Below are 26,494 nucleotides of genomic sequence, written 5' to 3'. Positions count from 1 at the left end.
TGGTTCTGGGGTCTTGGGATCAAAGTGACCCCTCTCAATTACGCTATGACCACTGTCCTCACTAGAATGGGTACAACATACTCAGTGCAAAACTGTGTTCTTCAAACACCACTATTTCCCTGAATAATTATTACAAATCTGTTTTTCACCAGTGAGGTGTACAAACTTTTTCTTTGGATGGTATGACCCATTCATATTTTTAAAATCTTGTACTCTACCTTGTTCAAAGGACCTATGATCCGCTTCCTTGGTTTACGGTAGGGAAGAAAATTGACATTTGTGTGTACTTATTCCTTTCTCCAGCACATTTGGCAGGGCCACTCACCTTAACAGCTTGTTCATTGAATCTGCTTTCCTTGGACTTTTCCTAACGCCCATATTTTTCCTGGATTTGGCAACCACAACTCTTCAGTATTTCGTGTTTGGTAACAAAACGTTACTTAAGTATATCCAATGCCAAGAACCCTCAGCAATTTTAAAGCGTTCTAGCCAGAACAGCACGCTTGGGCTCGGGAAGGGGCTCAATGTCTTCTTTTACTGTGTCAGAGTGTCTATTTTAAAGGGTAGGGATGAGTAGAGAGGAGATAGAGGCGTTCTCTCTCGGTGTAAATCTCTATGTCTCACTTACCACGTCTCCATCACAGGACACCACCCGAGACTAAGGTATCTGAGAGAAAAATGACATAATTTCAATCCTCGGCTGCTGAGAGCGCATCGCCAAGGTTACCAGGAGCTCCGCCAGAGATAAAAGCTTTCCTGAGGCCGGGCTACCATTTCTTCCTCGTCACGTGACTTGCCAGACTTGGTCACATGATATACTGGCTCCTCCCATTCCAAACTGGAGAGGGGGGAAATCCAAGAAACCGGAGAACTTTGCTCCTGCAATACTCGCACCCCAGCTACATATGGGTCAATAAGGGATTCCCGAGGGGCCGCTACGATTTCAGAAACACCGCCCTTTCCCGCCGAAGTCCGAGAGGACCCGGAGGCGCCAGCGTTCTCCGCCTGGCGCCCGCCAGCCCGATGGTTGGGCCCGGAAGCCACGCCCCCTCAGTCGCTCTCCCTGCGCTCGGTCCTCCGCGAGCCCCCAAGTCCAGCTCTCTTCCCCCCACCCCGCTCATCGGGGCTTCCTCTCACCGCCTTCCTATCTGGCCCACATCTAGGCGATCCCCGACTCCCTTCTTCATGGCGTCGCTTCTGTGCTGTGGGCCCAAGCTGGCCGCCTGCGGCATCGTCCTCAGCGCCTGGGGAGTGATCATGTTGGTGAGGGGACTGCCCGGCGACAACCGGAGAGGAGAGGGCCTGAGGGGCCCGGGTGTTGGAGGGCTGGAAGGCTAGGAGACACCAGGCGTTTGAAAGCAGCAGACAGGCCGGAGGGGGTGGTTGATTAGCCGCTGGAGAACGAGACAGAACTGAATTGAGAAATGGGGAATTGGAAGGGAGAGGGGGAGCTGAAGCTTGGAATGGGCCCGGGGGCTGGTCAATTTGGAGTACCCTCAAGGTAGGAGGAAGAAGAGCTACGTTCTTGAGAGATCCTTGAGCTGAATGGAGGGCAGTGGGGAAAGGGAGAGCTTGTTTCCCGAGGACTCTACCCGACCCACTTCAGGAAAAAGTAATATGGAGAAGTGCCGATTCCCTTTGACCCCCTCCTCCCTGTCCCGTGATAATGACGCCTCTGGAGAGGATGAAAATCTGGTTCCTGGTTGCTCATTATTCCTAACCCTTGCCCCAGCCAAGTCTTCTCTATGTCACCATTCATGCCCTGTTCCGGGTGACTGGAGTCCAAATCCGGCAACAGCCATCCCTAATCCCAGCTCATTCTGGTAATTCCCATACCCAGATGTTGTGGCAACATTCGAAGTGGGAGGAGTTCAGGCAGTGACCAGGTCAGGTGCCTGAGTTCAACAACCTACCCTTTCCCTTTTTGCAGATAATGCTCGGAATCTTTTTCAATGTCCATTCCGCTGTGCTAATTGAAGACGTTCCCTTAACGGAGAAAGATTTTGAGTAAGTGGAGAGGCGGGGGAAGTGGTCAGAATTATGGGCGGGGAATTGCAGGAGGCTGGATGCTTGGGGCCCAGAGGCTAGGGAACTGGCTGCTCTGTTTAGCGCACAGGAGCAGTCTTGGGAGTCAGACCTCAGCGGCCATCCTAAACCCACCGCTTTAGGTGTGGCTTCTTTAGGTATTTTCCTTGATTTCTCTGTGCCTCCTCCACCTATGCAAAGTGTATGCTATAACAGAACTCACCCCATAGGGTTATGAAGATTAAGATAATACACGTAAAAGCGTTTAGAACGGTTACCCGGCACATAGTAAGTGCTCTGTAAATGTTGGCTGCTGTTAATAATGTTTCCGATATTTCTCTGCCTAATCCCCACCCCTAGGAATGGCCCCCAGAACATATACAACCTTTACGAGCAAGTCAGCTACAACTGTTTCATCGCCGCGGGCCTTTACCTCCTCCTCGGAGGCTTCTCTTTCTGCCAAGTTCGGCTCAATAAGCGCAAGGAATACATGGTGCGCTAGAGCACCGTCGCGTTCCCCCTCTCCAGCCCCCTCCTCTATTTAAAGATTCTCCCCACCCAGTCACACCCGCCCCACCGCCAGTCTGGCGCCCTCTGCGGACTGGGTTTCCCTGGCGATAGACTGAATCCCTTGTTCTTCAACCTCTGGCGCCCGGCTCCAGTGGAGGGAGGTCGGGGCTGGCCGTTCCCCGTCCCTCCGGCCCCCTCGCCTTGTCTCGTTACACAATAAAGAGAAACTGCTCTCTTAAGCCTCGTGTGTGTGCATGGGTTGCGGGGCAGGCATCCGGGCTGGAGCTCGGACTCCAAATAGGGAGTCCCGACCCCTCGACGGAAGTGGAGTGAAGCCGGGCCGGAAGCGAGGCAGTGTCTTCCACTCTCCTTCCCGCGCGCCGAGGCGGTGAGGCGGTGAGCGGCCGAGCTGGAGCCAATCAGCTGCGGGAAGGGGCGGGACTTCCTGCGCGGGGGCCGGAGCCGTCGATCGCCCTGCTCTCCGTGGTCCCGGCTCCGAGGTAGCGGCGGCGGCAACGTCTCCGTGAGGAGGCGCGCGGGCCATGACGTCAGCGTCTACAAAGGTTCGACCTCCCTCGCGGACAGCGCTCCCTGGCGGCCACGGGAGGGCGGGGCCCCCAAGTTGGCTCCCGGCTCTTCCATCCCGGGCGAGGGGCGGGCGGGAGTCCAGCCTGGGTTGGGGCTAGGGGCTCCGGGCGGTCCGGCGCGGCACTGTGCGCCGGCCCCCCGTAATGCTGCCCCGCCCCCCAGGTTGGAGAGATCTTCTCCGCGGCGGGCGCCGCCTTCACGAAGCTCGGGGAGCTGACCATGCAGCTGCATCCCGTGGCCGACTCTTCCCCCGCGGGGTACGTGAGCCCGGGCTGGGAGATGGACGCTGAGAGCGGACGCTGGGTCTCGATCACAGACACCGACACTCTCTAGGGCAGGGACAGATGTTAGTTTCCCTTTGTGCCTGGCACAGCGCAGAGTAGGTGTTAATAAATGATTGTTGAATGAATGAATGACAGATAAACCACAGACCGAGGCTCATAATCCGGACTCATTTCACAGCTCTACCCTGCTGCGAACTGGTAGACCATAGACCGCCACCACTACCCACACCACACCACCCCCCAAATCATGTGGAATTCTGTCAGACTGCAGCAGACTGTGTTTAGAGGCTCTGTCTGTAAGACCCCCACTTGTTGGATGGGTTTCAGTGGGCTGTGTACATAAGCAGCTGTTTCACGTTGATGGGGGAGAAGTTTTCTTCTAAGGTGGCGGTTGTTACAATATCGTGTGGTTGGGGGTCCGCAGGGTTCCCACGGCGCCTTAAGAATTTTGTTTTTTGCTTTTGTTTTTGTTTTTCTAAGGAGGACCTCTTTATGCAAGGGGCCCCAGGCATCGCGGGGAGGAGGCTGGTTGCTGTGGAATGCGTAGCCTGTGGGCTGGCTCCACACCCCTCTTCCTCCCACTTTCGCTATTCCCTTCTCCCCTTCTGACAGTGCCAAGTGGACGGAGACGGAGATAGAGATGCTGAGGGCTGCTGTGAAGCGATTTGGGGACGATCTTAATCACATCAGCTGTGTCATCAAGGAACGGACAGTGTGAGGGAGGGTTGGCTGGCAGAGAAAGGGCGGGTGGGCAGCTTTCTTCCTCCATACCCATTGTTCCATCTTCCTCAAACTCCCTTCCAGCTCAACATCTTTCCTACTTTGTTGCTAGTTTTGTTAGCAACAAAGTCCCTGGAGAACTGAAAGAATAAAAGAATTGTCACAATTGGTCAGAAGTCACTAAAATGCTGTGGTGATCAGGACCTTACAAGAATTTGATTTTAGGTTTCCAGAGACACCCAATAATTGAATTTGGTAATAGGAAGTCCCTGGTTATTTATACAGATCTTTTGAGACTCTACTGTGGTGTTTCCAGGGATATTATGGTTCTGAGCTAGTGGATCAGGATCTATTAATAAGTCTCAGTGTCCCGGTAGGTCACCCAGGCTTACCTGGTAGCCTTCCACATTCATACATCTCTCCCAGAAGAGAAGTAGAAGACGGGCCTTTCCCACTCTCAGTTGGACTCCACTCTTCAGGCTCCATTTGCCCTAAGTGACTGCAAGGCTTCAGGAAAACGAGGACCCTAGCAAAGAGTCGGGGCCCTCACCTGGATTCTTATGAAGGGGCTCCCCAGTGTTCTTTCAGAGTTGCCCATTGCCCCTGTCCTCCCCTCCCTGCTTCCCTTAGCCTCTCTGATGACTCCCTTCCTAGCTTGCTCTCTCTTTTCTTCAGGGCTCAGATAAAGGCCACCGTGAAACGCAAGGTATATGAAGACTCCGGCATCCCCCTTCCAGCTGATTCACCCAAGAAAGGGCCCAAGAAGGTGGCATCTGGTGTCTTGTCGCCTCCTCCAGCTGCCCCTCCACCAAGCAGCTCCAGTGCCCCTGAGGCCGGCGGTCCCCCCATAAAGAAACAGAAGGCTGGTAAGGGCTGTGGAGTTGCTGCCTGGGGATTAAAGGTCCCATCTGAGGTTCAGTGAGAGAGTAGGGCTTGGGTCAAAGGACAGATCTCTTTTCCTCTCCCAGTGAAGGTTCCCAGAGGGTGGCTGGGGTAGGGGAGGGAGGGAGGGAGGGAGGGAGAGCGGGAGAGCTTGAAACTTGGGGAAGTGGGCGGGTTGGGGGGGACCATCAGGGAACCTAGAACCTAGGTTGTGCCCCTCTCCCAGATGTGACACTCAGTGCTCTGAACGACTCGGACGCCAACAGTGACCTGGTGGATATCGAAGGGCTAGGAGAAACTCCTCCAGCCAAGAAACTCAACTTCGACCAGGGTAGGAGTCCTCCTCCTCCCACAACGGCTGAAGGGGTGGGGGAGGGTCTCAGCAGGATCCCCCTCCCAGGGGCTGTGGAAGAGAAGGTTCCCTCCTGTGCATGCAGGGGATTGGGTCTGCAAAGAGCTGGTGCTCTAGGGAGGTGGGAGTCATACTTGGGGCTCGCCCCATCTCGGCCCATTTTACTTCCTGTTCCAGACAGCCTGACCCTGGATTCTGGCCTTCTCTTGACCTCCGCTGATCCTCCTCTGCTCTCTTGCTGAGCCTTCCACCTCTCACCCCTCTCACTGTTCACCCTGGACCTGTGGACCGGTTGGGACTCTGAGCAAGGCCTGCATGAGAGAGGGTGGAAAGGCTGCCGGGTGGCCCACCTTGCTGTTGCTGTATGAGCATCTTCCTTCAACCCCTATGACCCCCAACTGATGGACATTTTTATACGGAAAACAGTAAAGATCTCCCTCTCAGCTTGGTGCCTTCAGCCTGACATTACTGGAGTGCAAGGGACACCTCCCTCTCTCCTTAGACCCCGGGGCTCAGCCCCTCCTCAGCGGCTCTCACCACCCTGCCTGGAGCAGCACAGCCAATATTGGCAGGCTTTCTTCCCAGTGCCAATATTTCTGTGCTGCTAGAGCCAGGGGAGCTGGGTGTGGGCAACAAAGGCTCCACTTTGCTCTCTGAAGGCAGCACTTACTCCGGGGTCTCTGGCAGGCAGTACTCCTGAGACTACCCTGGGGATTTCAGAAGGGCAACTTCCAGTCATTTCACACCTCCATTTCCACCCTCATCCCCCACCCCCGCCACCTCACCAGAAGGCCCCAGATGTTTTTCGTGTCGCTTCTCCAGGGTGGCCTCCCCGGCCAGGCCTCAGCGGTGCCTCCCCCACCCTCGCTCTAACACCACAGTGTGGTTTGGACGTGGCCACAGTGCCGTACAAACCACAGTGTGCTGCTGGGGCGGGAGCAGGACTGGGGTGGGTTGAGAAGAAGGGAGCACGAGGCAGTGCTGTGAAGACCCCTATCACCAAGGGTGGGAAGGCTTAAAAGGCAAACATGGCCCCAAGAAGCGTTGGGGAAAACAAGAAACCAGAGCTAGAAGCTGAGCAGGCAACTGGAGGGAGAGGGGCCTAAGGGGTGAGCTCGCAGTGTAATAAGACTGGAACCATCTTCCTTGTAGGAACTCTGCTCAGGGGATCCCTAGGGTGGGGTCAGAGGCAGAGGAAGCAGGGAATGACTGGGGGGGACCAACAGACTGCCTCTCGACTCAGCAAGGGCAGGGACCCAAGGCTTCCTGTGTCCGTTCCTCCCCTCCCTGGGTCAGAACCCAAGAGAAAGCAAGGAGAGACAGAAGGCCAAGGACAGCAGGGTTGGGAGTTGGCAGTCCAGAGGTGGTGGGGCCGGAACATGGTCGGGAGAGGGGGGCCGGAAGTCGCCCTGGGCCCTGGGCCTGCCACAAGATGGAGGCCAAAGGCAGGAAATGGAGGCCAGGGGGAAAGGGGAGCAGCAGGGCACAGGAAGAGGGCCATCTGGACCTGGGGGCCAGGTAGTCCACCCCCAGCACTGTCCCCACTCCCCGTGGACCCCCAGGACCCAAGTCCCACCCCCTGCAACAACCCCCCCCAGCCCCTTCACCAGGCCCAGGAAGGCAGGCCCACCCCAGAAAGCCACGTTTAAGCTGAGACAAACATGCCTCTCCCCACCCCCACCCTAGGCCTTCCCTCAGCCTTTTTCTCCTGTCCAGGACTTGATTTTTAAAAAACACCCACCAGAAAGCAAAATCCAAGGGCCAAGACCCCTTCCGCAAATCACAATAACATCCCCTAAAACCCAAAAGTTATCCTCCTACCTCCCATCCCACCCTTTACCACCCCCACCTTCCGACACACCCCCCAAAACTCTTAGCAATCAAAAAGATCTAAGATGGTGGTGTAAGCAGAGTTTTCAGGCCCCGGGGGATGCCGGACCCCCTCGGTCGAGACCCCTATCTGTCCAGCATCAAATCCTGCCAAGGCCTTCTGCTCCTCACGCCACCCCCCGTACCCCCCAAACCGAACAGCTGCCCCCAACTCCCATCCTCGGCAAAGCCTTTGTGGGGATGAAACAGAAATCAAACACTATACTAACGGCTGGGGATGTTGGGGGGCCCTCTGGCCTGTCTTTGGTTTCCATCTGGGGGACTCCAGTTTCGGGGTGTAAGAGAAAGCCTCTCCAATCATCCCCCCAGTTTCAAGGCTGACAAAGCCCGACCCCACCCCAGCACGCACCTCCAAACCTCCCCCCCAACCGCCACGTCTCTCCTGAAAACAGGGGACACTTTCCTCCCCACTTACCTCAGCTACTCTCCCCTGAGATCCTGGTCCCCTATTTTGAAGGGAACAAAACTTGGGGTGCATCCCTCACATTTGGGGTGCAGGAGAAAGGAGCCGCCCCAGTCGCATCGCTGGCCTCCTTCCTCTCGGCTGGCTCAGGGAGTGGGGAGTGCCCTAGGGAGGGGGGACCCCCACAAGAGAGCACATGAGGGGGCTCCTCCACTCCCAGTCAGAATTGGGGACACCCCCCCCAAACCCGTCCCAGCCCATCCGTCTCCAACTCGGCGGGAGAGGCAGCTGCAATGCCCCAGTCAGATTCCCCCAACACTACATTCCTCACCCCATCTAGAGGGGTCCCGGGGGCCCCAAAAAATCCCAAAAAAATCTAGGATGTTGGCTGGACGGTTCTGGACTAGCTCCCCAAATTTGGGGTCCTCAGATCCCCCCGTTTTTTCAGGAAAATTCCGTCTTTCACCTGCCTCCCGCCAGCCCTGCTCTGTCCCGATGCCAATTTTGGAAGTCACTCCCTCCTTCCTCCTCCCCGTCTCTCCAGGCCCCCCCCCACCCCCCCGCTCGGGGGCTAGGGTCCAGGACACCTGGCTTCCAGGCCGGGGGAGGGGGGCACTCCTCGAAGGGCTAGGGGCCAGGAGGTCAAGCTCATAGCCCCAGTCTTAGGGAAGCAGGAAAGCCCGATCCTCCCTTCCCCTCCCCCCTGGCTGGTCTCCGTGGTGGTTTAGGAAAGCCTGGAGGATTGGAATCTGCCATTGCTGTTGCACAGGCAGTTTTTTTCCTTGGGTTGGGGGGGTGGGCGGTGGGAGGGAGAGAGGGGAGGAGAGCCAAAGAGAGCAGGGACCGGGGTGTGCAGAGCTGGCCTGGATTACCCCCCAGCCCCTGCTGCCGTGGGGAACCCCCCCCATCTCACCCACACTCCCAGTCCTCTGTCTGCTTTCTGTTTGGGGCTCTTATCCTAGAAAATCAGGGTACAAGATTCCCCTCCTTGTACCTCACTACCACCTCTCCTTGCACAGTTCCAACAGATTGCCCTAGTCAGGGGTGTCCACTTTACCACAACACACTCCATTTCCCCCCCATCTGCCCCCAAACCAAGGTATGTGCCCTTAAGAAATTGGGGTTCAGAGTTTGAAACCACCTTTTCTCCCTCAGATCTATCCAGGCCACATAGAAATAAGGGGAGATACACTCCCTTTCCGAATTTCGTCCTTCAAATCCTGGGAATATTTGGAGGTTCACTAAAGAAAGAGACTTCTAGAATCTGGGGTGAGCGGGAGCTATAAGCAAAGGACATCCCAAAGCAGCATCATGGTCCAAATTAAGTGAACCCTAAAATCAATCTCGCCTCACGATCCATCACTCAGTTACACCAAATGCACCCAAAGAGTGGCAAAACACCCCAAAATAAGGACACCCCAAAACTTTAGTCTCCTACCCTGGGCCCTCATCTTGTTTCTCCCCCTGGAAAAAGCCTCCTGGCTCTCAGTGCATACACAGAAATATCCCCCTCCTCAAAGTAAGTTTGCACAACATTCAAATATAAAGCTTTGCTCCCCGGCAAGGACCCACAACCACAGAAGGCCTTCAAACTTGCTCCCAGGTTCCTATTACGTTCCACCTCAAGCTAATAAAAACCCCAAATTGAATTTCATGTCCCCCCAAATATAATCTGAACCTCAAAACTTATCTGGCACCCCAAAACAGACTGCACCCCAAAACCAGCACAATTACTCCACTTGAAATCAGATTGTCCACATACACTGATGACTATGAATCCCCAAAGCAAAATCCTCATCCACCTCTGAAAAACACCTAGCAGGTTCCCCTGATATTTCAAGATGACAAGCTCCAAATTGTGGGTGTCAGAACCCCTAGAACTAACTAACGTAGCTTCAAAATCAGCTCCATACCTCAGACTTACTACTGGCCCTCAACCCTGAATGCAGGCTTCAGGGCCCAGAACAAACTAACTCAACACCCCATAGTAAACTTGCACCCCACAATTGACAAATTGACCAGACAACACAAAAGTAACTCCATCCTGATATCAAAGGGAGCCCCCAGTCTAACTCCCACCTCCAACTGGGCAGAGACCAAAGCAACCCTCATTTGCAAAAGCCACCTCACCACCGTGAATCCCCAGTGGTTCCCCATTCCCAGTTTCTCAGCAGTTCTTTCCTGTACCCAAATAAAGACACCCTCACGTCTGAAGGGGAGGGCCCCAGGCCTCGATATGCAGCTCCACGGATAATGGTCAGTCATTACTGGGCAACGGTAGACTCTCCTGAGCCCAGATGCAAGTCCCGCTTTGCAGCTGAACTCAGCTCTTGCCCCACTTCTCCAAATGAACCTTGCCCCACCAACTCTCCCCAAACAAAATACGAGGGTGTGACCCGTGCTTATCTTCCAGATCAGGGACTTAAATTGGGGTTATCAGCCCCTCCTGCCCTCTCTCCCTTCTTTTACCCTGAGACCCTTCCTGTTTCCCCTCTGTCTGTTCACTGCACCCAACTTTCATATTAATGTTCACTAAAAAGTCACCTCTAAAGACGGATAATAGTATCTAGCTTAAAAGAATAGAAACCCTCGGCTCCCAGGACTCAGATCCCGCTCCTTGTCCCACTCATTTCCCTCGTTCCCAAAGCCCGCGGATTTCTCACCCCAGATAGGAAACCCATCCTCGGAGGAAAGTCCCCTCTGTCGCCTAACTCTCCCTCCCTCCGCCCAACCCTAGTCCCCTGGACAAAATAAACCAGAGCAAAGAGGGGGAGAACGAAGGTTTCAGCCGCTCAGACCTAATCGATCCTGCGCCCCCGTTTGAGTAGACCCCCAGCCGGGTGGAGAAGACGGGCGAGGCGAGGCTAGTGCTCGTCCGCCCCCTCGTGGAAGGAGCCAAACATTGCCGAGCTTTGCCTACTTGCCGCGCTGGACCCCGGCGTCCCGCCAGCCTCCAAGCGTAGCCGACGGGCGGATGCCCGAGGCCCTAAAGATCTGGGACTGGGGGAGGGCGAAAGGGCTTTGGGCGGGAGTCTGTCTCGCTGGATCCCTAAAAGGATTCAAAAGAGAGTCGGGAGCGAAAGACCGGACCCTAGGTCTCCTGAGCGTCGTCTCTCGGCCCCCACCAGGGGCTTTCCCCACCTCCTCGAGGGGAAGCAGCTGGCGGAGCCGTCCGGTCGCAGGACAATGGAAGGAAACGAACTAGAAATCATATCCGCCCCCTCCCTACCGCGCCCGGCCAGAGCCCCTCTTTTGCAGGCCCCGCTAGAGGAGCCTGTTGAATGACCACACCCTCCCTCTGTCTGAGACCCCACAGGAGCCCACTATCACCTCCCCAAACCTAGTTCCTATTTGGGCTCCCCTTTATCTCCCTTAATACCGTACACTGGAAGGGGGAGTTTTGCTGTATTCACTCTCCTGTAACACGTTCCTTCCTAAAGCCAACACACCAATTGTCGCTGTCCCAGGCCCCCCGACGACCCAGGTCACCCATATTTCCAATCTCAATATCCCCAACCTCCTCCCCAATTCCAATGTCCCATCAGTTCCACTTTCAGTGGCCCAAGACCCCTTACGTTACGACCACCTAGTGTTTCTGAGGTCCCGCCCTGGAGCCGGAGACCCCGCCCCGGGTTCGCCATCTGGAGAGCGAGGGAGGAAGGAAGGATACAGACCCAGGCGTTCACCCCACCTCCACCCCCGCCCCCGACATCCCGGCCAGATAAAGGAGCCGAGGCCAAGAGGGGAGAGAGACCCCGCCCCCCTTGAGAAGAAAGCTGAAGCCCCTGCAGGACGGGGGTAAGAACCAGAGACTGAGGGAGCCAGACTCCTGGGTCCCCCTAAGAGGGCTGGGGCTTGTTGATGGTAAGAAGACAGAGGCCCAGAAATTGAGCTAAACTAGGGATCCGGGACTAGAGAATGGACTTTCGTGATTCGGGGAAGGGAGCTTCGATTGGGATTTGGAGGGGTGTGGACCACGGGTCATCTGGGGTCTCCAGGCAGGATCGGACTCCTGAGACCAGGCGCGCGGTGGGGCAGAGGGGAAATGGGGGTGCTGGAAGGGCACTGGGAGTCTAAGTAAGGGCGCTGCGGGCCGGATTCCTCACACTTGCCATCGACGCCGCGGTGTGGGAACCTTCAACTCGCTCCAAGCGCTGTGGAATCTAGAGGAGGAAAGCGAGCGATGCTGTGGTTGAGGGTAGAAAGAACAAGATGAATTAAGTGAGGCTGCGTGAGCCGGGGCCGGGGGCTTGGCTCTAGCTGCACCTCAGCAGGAAGAGGCAAACTGCGGAAGGGCAGGCGTCTTAGGACGGCCTGGATCCCTGAGCCCTCTCCTTGGCACCCGCAGGCCTGCGTCGCCATGGGCTCCACCGCTGCCCCGGAGGGAACGCTGGGCTACGTCCGCGAGTTCACTCGCCACTCCTCCGACGTGCTCGGCAACCTGAATGAGCTGCGCCTGCGCGGGATCCTCACTGACGTCACGCTGCTGGTTGGCGGGCAACCCCTTCGAGCTCACAAGGCAGTTCTTATCGCCTGCAGGTTCGAGGGGTGGCTCAGGGGTGGGGTGGGACCAAATGGAAAAGGGGCGGAGCCCGAAGGTCTTTGGGAGGGAACCCGAAGCCAAACCTTCCAGAAGCAGGAGGCGGGGCGTCCGCGAATTGGGGGCGGGGTGAGAGTGGGGGAGGCGGGGCTTTGTACAGGGGCGCGTGTCTCCCTTGGTTCCCCAGCCCCTAACATGACCTATCTTTCCTCTCTCCAGTGGCTTCTTCTATTCAATTTTCCGAGGCCGTGCAGGAGTGGGGGTAGACGTGCTCTCCCTGCCCGGGGGCCCCGAAGCCGGAGGCTTCGCTCCTCTTCTGGACTTCATGTACACTTCACGCCTACGCCTCTCTCCGGCCACTGCACCAGCCGTCCTTGCGGCCGCCACCTACTTGCAGATGGAACACGTGGTCCAGGCATGCCACCGCTTCATCCAGGCCAGGTGAGGGAGCCCCAACTCGGTGTTCCTCATGGGTGAAGTGGCATCCTAGGTGTCAAGGGCAAAGGCCAAGATTAGGAAATAGCACTAATGTCCATCGCACTTTTCTCAGCTATGAACCTCTGGGCATCTCCCTGCGGCCCCTGGAGGCAGAACCCCCCACGCCCCCAACGGCCCCTCCGCCAGGCAGTCCCAGGCGCTCCGAAGGGCACCCAGACCCACCTACTGAGTCTCGCAGCTGCAGTCAAGGGCCCCCCAGTCCAGGCAGCCCAGACCCCAAGGCCTGCAACTGGAAAAAGTACAAGTTCATCGTGCTAAACTCTCAGGCCTCCCAAGCAGGGAGCCTGGCAGGGGAGAGGAGTTCTGGTCAACTTTGCTCCCAGGCCCGGCTCCCCAGTGGAGATGAGGCTTCCAGCAGCAGCAGCAGTGAAGAAGGACCCATTTCCGGTCCACAGAGCAGGTACAGAAACTGGAACCCCCCGCAATTTGTAGAGGCAGCCTCAGCTCAGAGGCACAGCCATTGGGCCTGGGTGGTCAGGAACAGGGAGTGAAGGAGTGGGCTTCAGAGACACCAGCTCACCTTAGGGAGTTGGCCAGAGGTCAGGCTTACTCTGTAGGGTGGGACTTGGGCAGTGAAATTGGACATGGCACATTGGTCCATAGTGGCTCACCTCCAGAGGGTAGGCCTATGGCAACAAGTCTTCCAGGGGAGAACCCCACCACCGCCGCCGCCATATAATCTCTCCTAACCCTTGTCTCTGGGCCTTGACATCTGCCTAGGCTCTCTCCAACTGCTGCCACTGTACAGTTCAAATGTGGGGCTCCAGTCAATACCCCCCATCTCCTCACACCCCGGGCTCCAGAGACCACTGGGTCACACTCTGGGCGGGCTCATCCACCACCAGGTAAGAGCCCCTCCTTTTACCCCCTTCTTGGATTTTCTCCCATGGCTGCTCAAGGCCAGTTTAAAGGCCCAGTCCATTTCCTGCTGATTAGAATCACCTAGGGAGCTTTTAAAAATCCCATTGCCCAGGTCACACCCCATAGATCAGAAAGTCTGCAAGTGGGAGCCTGGCATCAGTACTTTTTAAAGCTTCCAGTGAACAGCACTGTTTGGGAACTTCTGGCCTATTTCCATCCAGGCCTGAGTGGTCAGCCCAGGGCTTGGCAAGGCCCCTCTGGCAAGCTGTCATCCAGAGTGGTGCAAGAGAGGAGAGAGAAACAGAAACTTCCACCCACGAGTAGGGGCCTCCACCTACCACCACCGCTATTGGAGTGATTAGCAGAGTACTCTGGAATCAGACAGACATGGAGTCAGATCTTGGCTTGTCCTCTCAATAACCATGTGACCCCAAGCAAGTCAAATGAGCTCCAGAAGCCTTAACAGTAAATTGGGAAAAAGAAAACCCGCTACCGTGTGGTTTGAGGATTCACTGGTATTGTCATTACCCACCACCCTTCCCAGGAAGTGAATTTTTCAGCTGCCAGAGCTGTGAGGCTGTGGCTGGGTGCTCATCGGGGCTGGACCCCTTGGCTCCTGGGGATGAGGATAAGCCCTACAAGTGTCAGCTCTGCCGGTCTGCCTTCCGCTATAAGGGCAACCTGGCCAGCCACCGCACGGTGCACACAGGTAGGGGAGGAGCAGGGAGAGGGCCCTGGCCTTGGTGCCCACAGCCGTCCCCTGGTAGAGTCCCTGACCTCCCTTCCTCCCTGCCTCCAGGGGAAAAGCCCTACCACTGCTCCGTCTGCGGAGCCCGCTTTAACCGGCCGGCTAACCTAAAAACGCATAGCCGCATCCATTCGGGAGAGAAGCCCTACAAGTGTGAGACGTGCGGCTCGCGCTTTGTACAGGTACGGCGCCCGTTTCAGAGACGGCTCGCAGGCAAATTTCCGAGAGGGCGAGGTGGGCCGAATGGGGAGGGTTCTGTCCCTCCCATTGGCGCTGTCTGAGGTCCCCTCCTCTCCCAGGTAGCGCATCTGCGCGCGCACGTGCTGATCCACACCGGGGAGAAGCCCTATCCTTGCCCCACCTGCGGGACTCGCTTCCGCCACCTACAGACCCTCAAGAGCCACGTTCGCATCCACACGGGAGAGAAGCCGTACCACGTGAGTACCCGACCTGGCTTGACCCAAAGCCTTGGAATTACCTTCCGTTTACCGAGGGGCGGAGCTCTGAAAGGAGCCGGCCCAGCGGTTCTAGACCTCTTCGAGGTGGGCGGTGTCCTTGTGAGTAAGGGGCGGGGGCCGAGGGTAGGGGTGGCAGGTATAGAAGTTAGGCTCCTGGACGGGGCGCTACCCTCCTGGAGAGGAGCTGACGGATGGAGAAAGCTTTGCTGAAGAGGGCGGGGCGTAGCTCCTAGGCCTTCCCCTGAGGATTTGGGAGCATGTAGGGACTAAAGAGCTTCTCTAAGATAGAGTGCTGGGCGGTTCTCCTTTGCTCAACACCTAAAAGGTGGTCGTGGTTGGGGAGGGACCTGACTCAGCTGTCCTCCGACAGTGCGACCCCTGCAGTCTGCATTTCCGGCACAAGAGTCAACTTCGGCTGCATCTGCGCCAGAAACACGGAGCTGCTACCAACACCAAAGTGCACTACCACATTCTGGGGGGGCCCTAGCTGAGCGCCTGCCCAGGCCCCACTCCCTTCCTGGAAGACAGGAAAGCTGCGGCTCACGCCTGGGTTCGCTGTCAGGCTTGGGCATAGGGGTGTGCAAGGCCCCTCGATGTCAGCGACTTGCCACCACCTTAATTTCTCACTGGGGAGAGCAGGGGTGGCAGATCCCAGCTTGATCTGCCTTTGTTTTGCTGGTCAAAACCTCTTCCCCACGATCACAATTGTTTCTGAGGAGAGAACGAGCTAGGAGCTGGAGGAGGGGAGAGACTGGAGGCCTGGTTTCCACCTGCAGCCCCCATCTCATCCGGTTTATCTGTAAATATAATTTATTGAGGCCTTTGGGTGGCACCAGGGCCTTCATTCTATTGCATTTCCCATGTCCCTCTTCCACAAGTGTGATCAAAAGTGACCTGAAACACAGAATGTGAGGTCATGGCTCTGCCGGCAGAGATTAGCACTTGGCTGCCTCCTTTGGCGTGAGTGTTTTGTATTATTATTGTCATAACTTTTATCTTTAGAGTTGTTCTTTTCCTATTTGCTTGTTGGTTTGTTTCAAATGGAGAAAGGGGTTCTCTGTGTCCTACCCCTCCAATTCTAGGTCTGGAAACGTTATTTGTTCTAGGGCAGCTCTGGGAACATGTGGGTTTATGGAATCGGGTCAGGAACCCTCTCTGGTATTCTGAATGTTGTAGGTTTTCTAGCAGGCCAGCACTGGATTAGACTTTTTCTGTTCTTCAAGGGTTACAGGAACCTATGGTGAGCCTGAAGTGGAGGTAATAAGTACCTCCTAGAGGCAGTGGGTGTGGGGCCTTTGTCAGTCTTGGAACTGGGGTGATGATTACAGAGGCTTTCTCTTATGTTCCTAACTGTCCCATTCGTCTGATCACCTAGGTCTGGCTCCACTGTGTCTGTTTGATAGAACTCACCCAGGAGCTTGAGTTGGGCCCACAATCCTCCCACTAGGGCCCGTTCTTAGCACTGAGTTGATCCCTCCATGCAGGAGAGATCTGAAATTCCTCACCAGAGATGATGCAATCTTTTCTGATTCTGCCCAGTCTCTAAGAATGTTATGACCTAGGGGAGAATTATGAAACCCTTTATCTTGACTAAACAGTAAAGAGTATGACTCATCCTTTACTGCAGAGGTGTCTGGGTTTGAATGTTCCTTGGGGTTCTACCTGAGATGAACCTCTTCTTCCTTTAGTAGGTTTTCGGACATCTTCTGGCAAGTGTCCAGATTCCAGAAACTTCTTTGCCACTAGAAGTCACAGCTGCTTGGTAACTTTCTTACCTTAGAAAAGCTGGGTCTGTGACCTGGTCTTCCTGTCACTGCATTCCTGTCCGGAACCAGTGAAAGCACTAGAACCTTCCACAGGGAGAGAAAAGGGGTTGAGTTCCACTATGGATTTTCTGTAGTTTGGGATAATGATCGGAATTACTGTTGGGATTAGAGATTTAGAAGATTTAAAAGACTGACTGATGGACCCTCTAGTTGACCAAGTATCCAGGTAGGATTAAGAGGTTGGTTGAGGGGCAAAGTCTCTGGTGTAGGCCAAGTAGGTAGAAGGTTAGGAATGGGTTGCTTCTTAACTGTGTGGAATGTCTGGAATGTTAGATGATACTCTGAAGCCTTGATTTACAGTCCTGCCCCTGTTGCCCTGGGGGATTAGGGACATGGGGTGGAAGGTAAAAAGCACTTTGAATTTGTAGGGTGGAGGTTCCTCAAGACAGGTCAGTACTAGTGGCTGTCACTTGGGGACTGGTGAGAGAGCTACTCTTCTCCCTCTTTGCCTCTTACTCTCCACTGCAGAATTGAAGGAGGTAGGGAAAGCAGAAGAGAGAGCTGAGAAGGAACCATGATTTTTTTTTTTTTTTTTTTTTTTTACCAGATTGGATGGGCAGGTGGAGAGTGCCAAGGGGTGGAGATGTTAGATCTTGCAAGATCAGAATCATGGAATAAAGAAGCCTCTCTGTGCTGCCTGTTGTGTCCTGGGTTCTTGCCTGTGGGGATCTGGGGACTGAGGGTTCTGAAGCTGGGGAAAGAGGGTATCCTATCCTTCCTGGATACCATCTTGGATTCTGTGCCCATCCCACTGTCCCATCTCACCAGACATTTTAAGTGGCCCTTGTTCTCCCTTTCCCTGCCCTTGCCTTCCGGATCATTGTGTAGGAACCAGTGACTTCATGAAGTTTCTCCGGAGCCACCTGCATCCTACTGCTCTGAAGTCACTTCCTGCCTGAGGTGTGGAGGCAGCAGGGAGAAACCAGGAAGCCACTAATAATACCAACATGTTGCGGGATGCATCTGTGCAGGGGAACTTAATGCCTGGACACCCTCTACCACCACAACCACCACAGAAAATGGATAGGACTTGGGTGCCCTAAGGATAATAGGAGCTGGAGGTGGCAGTGAGAAGGCTGTGTGGTTAGAGCCAGCGTGCCAGCTCTACCCCTCCCCCAGCAGTGGTGTCTTGGAATCCATCCAGTGCCCAGTACACACTTCTCTCCCACCCTTTCCCCTGTCCTGTGTGTGTCATGGGTGCACAGCCTTGTTCTACCCAGAGGTTAAGGGGTCACTAATTCTGATAAGTGGACTTAAATTTTGGACTTAAATTCCTTTTGGACTTAAATTCCTCATCCATGAAATAAGTCCATTAGCATGGAAGGAATAAGTTCCTTCCAACGTTTACAGTTTGTGGTTGTGCTTCTTAATCTTTTAAAACCCATGACCTGGGTTGGATTTTTTTTTTTAAGCACAAAACAAAGAAACTAAACTAAAACCTTCCTTCCCCTCCCACTGTAGCTTATCCCCTGTTTAAAATAAGACCAGCTTAAAATAAAATAAGACCAGCTAATATTACTTAACTCCTACTACATGTCAGGCCCTAAACTAAACATTTTAGTGTATAGATTTTCTAATTCAACTCCCCTGACAACCCTAAAAGTAGGTACTATCATTAGCCCCAGTTTACAAGTGGGGAAACCAGCTGAGAGGTTCAATGTCTTGGCCAAGTTAAGAAGTGATGAAACCAGGATTGGAACTGTGGTTTGATTCTAAAGACTGCGCTCTTAACCCCTCTGTTATACAGCCACACCAATTTCTACATCTTTGGTACAGTCCCCACCAGCCAAAGTTCTAACTCCACTTAAAAAAAAAAAAAAGCTTCTTGGTATGATTACTTTTATTTCCCACGTATAAAATTATACGGCTCAATATGCTTTTTTAAATTACACAGCCTCCCTCCCCACCCCAGCCCCACTTGTCTGGGTATGACCCCTTGAGTTCAAATTTCAAGGTCAGTGTCCTAAGGATCTTGAAGCCAAGTCATTAGTGCTCTATAAGGCTGGAGGAACTGGGTACTGGTTGGGTAGGAGGGGCTGATTGCGCCAGTGGTCATGGCTTGTCTCTAGTCTATCCCATCATGAGATCAAAAGCTGTGATTAGGAAGTGGTTGTTACTAGAGGTCAGAGGAAAATGTTCCAGCCCCACTGAAGACGAGGGCTGGTGGGGCTCTGAGTGAGCTCAGAGTTGCACTTCCTCTCCCCAGTTATTTTTGGTCTCTGTGACCCGTAGGTTTCCTGTTAGTGGGAACAGAAGGGACAGGAACGAGTTCCCAATACAGAAATCAACGCCAAGAGTCCAAGAGCCCAGTCTCCTCTCTCTTTCCTTGGCCTTTGAACCCACTCAGGAATCCAGGCATCTAGATTCTAGTGGCCTCAGGCGCTTGGCCAGGTATTTTATCTTATCTCATAATCCCTCCGCACCACCCACCCCACCCCCGCCCCGCTTTTCAGCTCCCGGCCCCCTCATCAAGCAAGTATGTGTTTTCCTCTCCTGAACCAGTTTACCAACTACTAACGCCCACGGACTCCTTACGTGCGCATCTCCGTGCTGAAATCTGGTCGAATTGGCCCGCTAGTTGGACAGGAGACCGAAGCTACCTCCTGGTTGGTTCCTGGGTCACCTAGGGCCCGTCTATTTAGCCTGCTAAAGTCCCCTCCTCACGCCTGCGCCCCACTCACTGCCCCAGAACAGGTTCTAAAGCCCGCCCTGCCCTTATGGCTCCGCCCCCTTCTGAGGAGTCCCGCGTTCTCATTGGTGAGCTACAGACAGGGATGTTGGCCGGGCTGGCCAGGTGCAGACACTTCCAGTGATAAGATAGATAATCCACCCTGAGACCTCAGGGATGGGGCCCAAACTCAGTGCTGCCCCCTGGCTCCTAGACCGAAAGTCAGCCCTCTCCTCCGTCTGTCCCGCCCAGGCCTCGACTCTCGACTCACGGCCGGCGGAGCCACGCCCCCCGGCGCTGAGCGCAGGGCCAAGCGCCCGCCTGGTCTCCCTACCTATATCGCCCCCGCTAGGGGAAGGGCGCAGGCGCCTCACGCAGCCTCTCTGCAGCTTTCAAGCCCTCGTTGGTACTTTCCTCTCTACCATCCTCTCCTCCCTGCTCGGCTGCGAGTGGTCCGGCTGGGTGGTGGGCAGAGGTGGAACGTCCTGAGCCCTGCTCCGGAAGGGGCTTAAGGCGGCAGTCCTGTTACCTCCCAGATGGCACTTAGGGCCGAGCCCCCCGACGGGGGCTGGGGGTGGATGGTGGTGCTCTCAGCGTTCTTCCAGTCGGCGCTGGTGTTCGGAGTGCTCCGCTCCTTCGGCGTCTTCTTTGTGGAGTTTGTGGCTGCGTTTGAGGAGCCGGCAGCGCGAGTCTCCTGGATCGCCTCCATAGGAATCGCGGTGCAGCAGTTCGGGAGTGAGTGCTGCGCCTGGGTCCAGAGTCCTGTGACCCTCGACCCTCGGAAGGGAGAGGAGGTGCGGGGACGGTAAAGGAGATGGTGGGGGTGGGGTCAGTGCTGGAGAAGGACGCCTGTGATCTTCTCTCAGAACACTTCCTCTTCTCCAGGCCCAGTGGGCAGTGCGCTGAGCACCAAGTTCGGGCCCAGGCCTGTGGTGATGGCTGGGGGCATCCTGGCTGCGTTGGGGATGCTGCTCGCCGCCTTTGCTACCTCCTTAACCCACCTGTACCTGAGTATTGGGCTGCTCTCAGGTGAGACCCTGGGCAAGGGCGGGTCAAAAGCCTGAGTCTTTTTGGCCTCTGGACTTTTACCTTCTTCCTGCTCCTTCCAAAAGGCTTAGGGAGACGCTGAGAGAAAGTTTTGGCTAGCACCTGTGCCCAGAAGGCAATTTTGTTTTTAATTACATCGGTTTATTTATGGCTGCGTTGGGTCTACGTTGCTGCGCGTGGGCTTTCTCTAGTTGCATCGAGTGGGGGCTACTCTTCGTTGCGGTGCGACGGGCTTCTCTTGGCGGTGACTTCTCTTGTTGCGGAGCACAGGCTCTAGGCGCGCGGGCTTCAGTATTTGTGGCATATGGGATTTATAGTTGTGGCTCGCGGGCTGTAGAGCGCAGGCTCAGTAGTTGGGGTGCACAGGCTCAGTTGCTCCCTGGCCCTTGCTCCTTCCCAGACCAGAGCTCGAACCCGTGTCCCCTGCATTGGCAGGCGGATTCTTAACCACTGCGCCACCAGCAAAGTCGCCCAGAAGGGAGTTCTTAAGAGAGGTGACTAAAATGATAAACAGGTTAGGGGAAATCAGGGAATTCAAAGACACAAGCCCAGGGCTAGTGGGACTGGAGTGTAAAAGGAAGAATTACTGTAAAATTGTGTCAGATGTGAAAGCTGTGAAATAGATATCATTATCCTATTTACAGATGAGGAAAGGCTTTAAGCTTATGCAACTTGGCAAGTGAAGTTCACACAGCCAGAAATGGTAGAGCCCAGGTCTAACTCCAGAGTTCTATGGTAGTTAACTTTGCAAACATTCCAGAGTCCCATAAAGTATATTACCCCCATTTTGCAGATGAGATTGAGGCTAGGAGATTAAGTAAATAGACAAGGTCATACAGCTAGCAAGTATCAAGCTAGGATTGTAATTTACACCTGTGCTACATTCTGCTGCTGGGCAGTGTTGGGATGATTGTGTGCCCTGAGCTCCTTATGGGTCCCTCAACCCCCATTTCTTCCTTTTTGACAGGATCTGGCTGGGCCTTGACCTTCACTCCCACCCTGGCCTGCCTGTCCCGTTACTTCTCTCGTCGGCGATCCCTGGCCACTGGGCTAGCACTGACGGGCGTGGGCCTCTCCTCCTTTGCTTTTGCTCCACTCTTCCAATGGCTGCTCAGCCAGTACGCCTGGCGGGGGGCCCTGCTGCTGGTGTCTGCCCTCTCCCTCCACTTGGTGGCCTGTGGTGCTCTTCTCCGCCCACTCTCCCTCGCCGAGGACCCTGTCGTGGGTGGCCCTGGGGCCCAACTTGCCAACCTTCTCCATCATGGCCCCTTCCTCCGTTACACCGTTGCCCTCACCCTGATCAACACTGGCTACTTCATTCCCTACGTGCACCTGGTGGCCCATCTTCGGGACCTAGATTGGGACCCACTGCCTGCTGCCTTCCTACTCTCAGTGGCGGCTATTTCTGACCCTGTGGGGCGTGTGGCTTCTGGGTGGCTAGGGGATGCAGTCCCAGGGCCTGTGGCAAGACTCCTGATGCTCTGGACCACCCTGACTGGGGTGATACTGGCCCTGTACCCTGTGGCTCAGGCTCCCACAGCCCTGGTGGCTCTGACTGTGGCCTATGGCTTCACATCAGGGGCCCTGACCCCAGTGGCCTTCTCCGTGCTGCCTGAACTGGTGGGAACTGGAAAGATATACTGTGGCCTGGGACTGGTGCAGATGGTAGAAAGCATCGGGGGGCTGCTGGGGGCTCCTCTATCAGGTAAGGGGACTGGGATTTCCAGGTGGGTGCGGGCTGCCACGTCATACCATTCAGGGAGGGAATTGACATTATAGTGTATGTGAATACTGCCCTCTGGTATGGTACATACACAGCCTGCATGGTCAATCACAGCAGCCCTGAAATGGGTCCAAAGTGGCAGGGTACCTACAGTTGGGGTTTTCAGAGGACCTGGTCAGACCTGGCCAGACATAACATGCCAGTGTCTGCCTTTTCCCTTGGCCCACTGGGCCCCAGGCCAGGGGTCTGAGCCATCTGGTCAAAGTTCTCCAGGCTCCTGATGCCAGAACCTTCAGACCCTTAACATTTTCCTAACTATTAACTGAAGGCATGGAAGAGAAGGCCACAGCTACTGGAAAGAAAGGCACAAGTGTGCCTGACTCCATCCGGATCCCCAAATCCCCACTGGCTGGTTCAGAGATCCTTTCTGAAAGCAGGAAGGTGGTTGAAATGGCCTTTTGAGGCCCCTGGGAAGCCTGAGTTCTCGAGCTCATCCAGTCCTACCTTGAGAGTTCTAATTCTCCAAGATGATGGGTTAAGGATTATTTTCTTCCCTCCACCCCAAAATGTGTCTGAGTCCCAGGAAACAGATCACCCATGTGTATTCTTTTTCTCTCTTGAATCTAGGCTACCTCCGGGATGTGACAGGCACCTACACAGCTTCTTTTGTGGTGGCTGGGGCCTTCCTTCTTGCAGGGAGTGGAGTTCTCATCACTCTGCCCCACTTCTTCTGCTTGTCAGCTCCTACCTCCAAGCCCCAGGACCCTGTAACAGAGGCACTGGATACCAAAGTCCCCCTGCCCAGGGAGGGGCTGGGAGAGGACTGAACTCCAGGAAGGGGGAGTCAGACCCAGAAACCCAGGGGTTGTTGGCTCCAGGTCTTCTGCCCCATCTTGGCACCCACAGAACCACAGTGCCTTAAGCATCGTTATCTGCCTCCTCCCCCCCAGAGCAGGCCTGGGGCTCCTGCGATGTGTGTGCCAACCCTTTGTATTTTGTCTTATCTCTTCTTTGCTCGCACAACCTTTTTTGAAGGATCCAGGAGTTCAGCCTGCTCCACTGAGCTGTGAATCGACTGTGGAAACTCAAAGGCCAAGAGACTTATCATGTTTTACATGTGATCTCTGGTGTTGCCTCCCACATTTCTTCCCTGAAGACAGATCTTTGGGAAAGAGGGATGCCCCTTTGAGATAAAACTGAATAAGAAAACCGGACAATAATCAGAACCTCAAAAAGAATTGGGTCCCATATGCCTGGGTTGGCTGAATGGGGTCACGCTGGGGACTGGAGGGGAGGTATCCAGGAGCTCTGGTGACCCAGAGCATTTAACCCTGGACTCTGCTCTCTGGATCACAGTTCCTCCTACTTGCCCACTGACCTCCCTGTTTCCCACTATCCCCTGTAACTTAGGAAAGAAATTAAGAAAATGGTGAGGGACATGCGGGTGGTGCTAGCTGGGGAGGGGGAGATAAAGCTAAGAGAGCTGAAGTCTGGGTCTGGGATTCTTATGTTTTCATCAGGCCAGTAGAAGGAGACTGAAATGCAGGAGAGAGTTATCTGGGAAATGAGGATGGGGCAGCTAGCACCCATGAGCACCCCCCTCCTCCAACAAACTGAAGCTGATAGGCAGACAGTTTCTCAAAGATTTCCTGTTATAATGGCAAGAACTTGGGCAAAGAGAAACGGACTGACTAGACAAACACCCTTCCTGCCTCGCATGGCTTAGGGGGATCCTGTTCCTATCAACCAGCCTTTTTGGATATTTTAAGTAGAATGTTTGCAGCATCCTAGATTGCCTAACAATTGGAGATTGCCTAACAAAAGCAGATAGAAAGTCTTTATTGGGGGCGAGGCTCAAACAAGAAAATGGTCAACAAGTGCTGTCCAGAGTGGAGTGAGGGCCTCCTGGGGGGAGCAGGGCAACCTGAGGGCTGGGGAGCAGCTCCCCCCTCTCAGGGGGTGGGGTGCCTGGACGTGAGGCTGGACGGCAGGAGGGCAGCGCACTGGGCAGCCCCATGTAGATGAAGCTGCCAGAGAGGATGAAAGAGCTGCACACGAGGAAGGAGGCGGTGAAGTCTCCTGTCTCATCCCTTAGGAAGCCTGAGAGGAGGGGGAAAGGAACTCAGAGGCCTCCGTGCCCAGGTGCAGAGGAGGGGTGCGAGCGGATCTGCTGGCTCAGGCCCTTACCTGACAGGGGAGGGCCCAGAAGCCCCCCCAGGCTCATCAGCATCATCACCAGCCCGGTGGCCTGCACCACACCGCCGACGCCCACCAGCCCCGGGAGCACGCCGAAAACCAACGGGGCGTAACTTCCGGCGCTCAGCCCGTAGGCCCCAGCCGCGGCCAGCAGGGGGCCCCCCCAGCTCTCCTCGTTCCCCACCACCGGCACCAGACCCACCGCCAGCAGCCCTAACCCTGTCAGGGCCCCGAACATCGCCAGCAACCGCGGGAGGGGCACCCAACCCTGGTCCGCCAGCCACCCGCAGAGCAGCCGGGCGCCCGCGTCCCCCACGGCAGCCACCGTCACCACCAGCACCGCCCCATACCCCCCCAGGCCCCGATCTAAAGCGTGAGGGGCCAGGTGCACGTAGGGGACGAAGTACCCGCCCCCCACCAAGGCCGTGCCTAGAGCAAAAACTAAGAAGGCCCGGCGTGTGAAGAGACCTAGGCCGAGGGCGGCTAGCGGGCTTCGGGGTGGGCCCAGGGGGTCTCCAGGGAGCGCCAGGGGTCGCAGCAGGGCGCCACAGGGGGTGAGGTGGAGGGTAATGGAGCCAAGGAGGAGCAGGGCGCCCCGCCAGCCGAAATTATCGAGGAGGAGCTGCAAGGCGGGCGCCAGAAGCAGCGAGGAGGCCCCGTTGCCCGTGAGTGCCAGCCCCACGGCCAAGACTCGACGGCGGGAGAAGTAACGGGAGAGGGTCCCGAGGGCAGGGGCGAATACCAGGGCCCAGCCGGAGCCTGCGAATGGATAGGACCGGGTGAGGACAGGAGCTGGGGATGCCTGCCCCCACCATCCCAGCTCGGCTGCTCGCAGGAGACCCTCGCGCCCTTGGCCTCCCGCTCCCGACACGCTCTATCTCCACCATCACCCCTGAAGAACCCGGGAATCCCTCTCTCCTCACCAGCAAGGACGCCCAGGCCAAGGTAGAGGTGCAGCAGACTGCGGGCGAAAGCCGAGAAGACGAAGCCGAGCGAGGTGAGGACGCCCCCAACCATCACCACGGGGCGCGCCCCCCAGCGGGTGCTCAGGGCGCTGCCCACTGGGCCTGGAAGGAGGCGGAGTCAACGGAAGACACGCTCCTGGACCCCCAAACTCGCTCCAACACTTCTCATTGGCTGTTTGCCTGGCCTAAACTTCTCCCCCTGCCTAATAGCCTCTCCGCCTTGACCTCAAGACCCACTATATTCTAGAACTTAGGTACACTGGTCGACCTTTCTTACGTTGTCTGGTAATCAACCAGGTGTGTCCCCCACCACTGCACTCACGGCCCCTCCACCCCGGTTCCCGCCTCCCACCTCGGGGCCCCCCCTCACTGGCTGCCTGCTGCACGGCCAGGGCCAGGGCGCTGACCCACGCAGTGTCCTGAGCGCTTCGGTCAAAATGCTCCGCGAGATCAGGGAGGGCGAGGCCCAGGGAGCGTAACAGTCCGTAGGAGAGCCCATTCACCGCGAAGGCTGCGGCCGCCACCACCCAGCCCCAGCCCCCGTCCGGGGGTCCGGCTGGCTTGGGGGTCATCACCGCCTGGAGGAGGGGGACCACCTGTGAGAGAAGTCTCCAGGTCTGTGCCTCCTTTAGGGACCCGGGCATCCCTGAGATCCAGCTTCTGGCTCTTTGCCCAGGGTGGGCACGTCACCCTGAGCACGACAGGACGGAGACGGAGGAGCCTAGGGACAGAACTCCCGGGTTCGCGCGATCCCGGGACGGGATGACAGCCGGATCCCCCAGGCCTGAGACTCCCCCTCCCACACACCCGTCTCCCTTACCCGACCTCTCCGGGCGGTGCGGGGAGAGGAAGGGCTCGGCCCGCTTTTCTCCCTGCTTCCGGGGCGGGCGGGGCCCCAGAGGGAGCAAATGTAGAGATGGAGCCCAACTTGGACGGGCTCTCAAGGTAAACAGAGAGCTCCACAGGGGGCTGAGCCACCTGGGACGGGGGGGGTACGGAGGGCGGGGGCGAGCTGAGACAGCCAATCCGCCGAGCCGCGGGTGAGGCCAGACGCCGAGTCCTACGGGGATTGAATTATCCACTTACACCCCCAACCCCGGGGAAGGGAGGGGTGAGGAATGAATGCCGCCACGCCCACGCCCACGCACCTGCCGCCGGCTGTGCACCCGGGAGACGCGTGGATTGCAACCTCCAGCCTGCCCAACGTCGGTAGGCAACGCACGGAAATAGCGGTAGTCCTCCCAAAGCCTGAGTGGATGAGTACTTTCGTTCTCAGGGAACGTTGCTGGAGAACCTGGTAAAAGCTCTCG

At 56.1% G+C, this 26,494-nt stretch overlaps 5 protein-coding genes and 1 long non-coding RNA gene across 17 annotated transcripts; 4 read left to right on the top strand and 2 right to left on the bottom strand.

The window, feature by feature from the left end:
- The first annotated feature begins 1,059 nt into the window (after positions 1-1,059).
- Positions 1,060-2,774, top strand: RNASEK (ribonuclease K). The gene is made up of 3 exons (XM_060134368.1): positions 1,060-1,263; positions 1,931-2,007; positions 2,386-2,774. The coding sequence occupies exons 1-3, from the start codon at positions 1,186-1,188 to the stop codon at positions 2,525-2,527; spliced, it is 297 nt and encodes a 98-aa protein (XP_059990351.1). The 5' UTR covers positions 1,060-1,185; the 3' UTR covers positions 2,528-2,774.
- A 147-nt stretch (positions 2,775-2,921) lies between these two features.
- Positions 2,922-5,804, top strand: C20H17orf49 (chromosome 20 C17orf49 homolog). Of its 3 annotated transcripts, none has more exons than XM_060134365.1 (6): positions 2,922-3,098; positions 3,286-3,380; positions 4,020-4,121; positions 4,803-4,993; positions 5,236-5,340; positions 5,539-5,804. In XM_060134365.1, exons 1-6 carry the CDS (start codon positions 3,078-3,080, stop codon positions 5,601-5,603), a joined length of 579 nt encoding a protein of 192 aa, XP_059990348.1. In that variant the 5' UTR covers positions 2,922-3,077; the 3' UTR covers positions 5,604-5,804. The 3 variants fall into 3 exon arrangements, with proteins under 3 accessions (XP_059990348.1, XP_059990350.1, XP_059990349.1); XM_060134366.1 differs by having other exon boundaries at positions 2,949-3,098; positions 5,543-5,804; XM_060134367.1 differs by lacking the exon at positions 4,020-4,121.
- Positions 3,188-7,916, bottom strand: LOC132511291 (uncharacterized). 2 transcript variants are annotated; one of them, XR_009537575.1, is made up of 3 exons: positions 7,667-7,916; positions 4,520-4,653; positions 3,188-4,267 (listed from the first exon to the last, which is right to left on the bottom strand). It is a non-coding gene; the product is annotated as an uncharacterized LOC132511291 (long non-coding RNA). The 2 variants fall into 2 exon arrangements; XR_009537576.1 differs by lacking the exon at positions 7,667-7,916 and adding an exon at positions 5,496-5,807.
- Positions 7,917-11,369: 3,453 nt separating this feature from the next.
- BCL6B (BCL6B transcription repressor) lies at positions 11,370-17,223 on the top strand. Of its 5 annotated transcripts, XM_060135903.1 has the most exons (9): positions 11,417-11,518; positions 12,003-12,193; positions 12,414-12,635; positions 12,745-13,092; positions 13,413-13,537; positions 14,098-14,262; positions 14,353-14,483; positions 14,601-14,738; positions 15,130-17,223. In XM_060135903.1, exons 1-9 carry the CDS (start codon positions 11,516-11,518, stop codon positions 15,244-15,246), a joined length of 1,440 nt encoding a protein of 479 aa, XP_059991886.1. In that variant the 5' UTR covers positions 11,417-11,515; the 3' UTR covers positions 15,247-17,223. The 5 variants fall into 5 exon arrangements, with proteins under 5 accessions (XP_059991885.1, XP_059991886.1, XP_059991887.1 ...); XM_060135902.1 differs by having other exon boundaries at positions 11,370-11,452; positions 14,098-14,483; XM_060135904.1 differs by lacking the exon at positions 14,098-14,262.
- A 1,430-nt stretch (positions 17,224-18,653) lies between these two features.
- SLC16A13 (solute carrier family 16 member 13) lies at positions 18,654-23,511 on the top strand. The gene is made up of 5 exons (XM_060135912.1): positions 18,654-18,976; positions 19,088-19,988; positions 20,139-20,282; positions 21,268-22,005; positions 22,651-23,511. The coding sequence occupies exons 2-5, from the start codon at positions 19,790-19,792 to the stop codon at positions 22,848-22,850; spliced, it is 1,281 nt and encodes a 426-aa protein (XP_059991895.1). The 5' UTR covers positions 18,654-18,976; positions 19,088-19,789; the 3' UTR covers positions 22,851-23,511.
- A 335-nt stretch (positions 23,512-23,846) lies between these two features.
- Positions 23,847-26,123, bottom strand: SLC16A11 (solute carrier family 16 member 11). Of its 5 annotated transcripts, none has more exons than XM_060135907.1 (5): positions 26,005-26,123; positions 25,555-25,762; positions 25,143-25,286; positions 24,211-24,978; positions 23,847-24,123 (listed from the first exon to the last, which is right to left on the bottom strand). In XM_060135907.1, exons 2-5 carry the CDS (start codon positions 25,754-25,756, stop codon positions 23,894-23,896), a joined length of 1,344 nt encoding a protein of 447 aa, XP_059991890.1. In that variant the 5' UTR covers positions 25,757-25,762; positions 26,005-26,123; the 3' UTR covers positions 23,847-23,893. The 5 variants fall into 5 exon arrangements, with proteins under 5 accessions (XP_059991890.1, XP_059991891.1, XP_059991889.1 ...); XM_060135908.1 differs by having other exon boundaries at positions 25,555-25,780; positions 26,005-26,115; XM_060135906.1 differs by having other exon boundaries at positions 25,555-26,089.
- Positions 26,124-26,494: the final 371 nt, after the last annotated feature.

Source organism: Lagenorhynchus albirostris, chromosome 20 (genome assembly GCF_949774975.1).
Source record: "Lagenorhynchus albirostris chromosome 20, mLagAlb1.1, whole genome shotgun sequence".
Taxonomy (NCBI): Eukaryota; Metazoa; Chordata; class Mammalia; order Artiodactyla; family Delphinidae; genus Lagenorhynchus; species Lagenorhynchus albirostris.
Note: the sequence above shows the minus strand (reverse complement) of the source record. Positions and strands in the feature narration are given on the sequence as shown.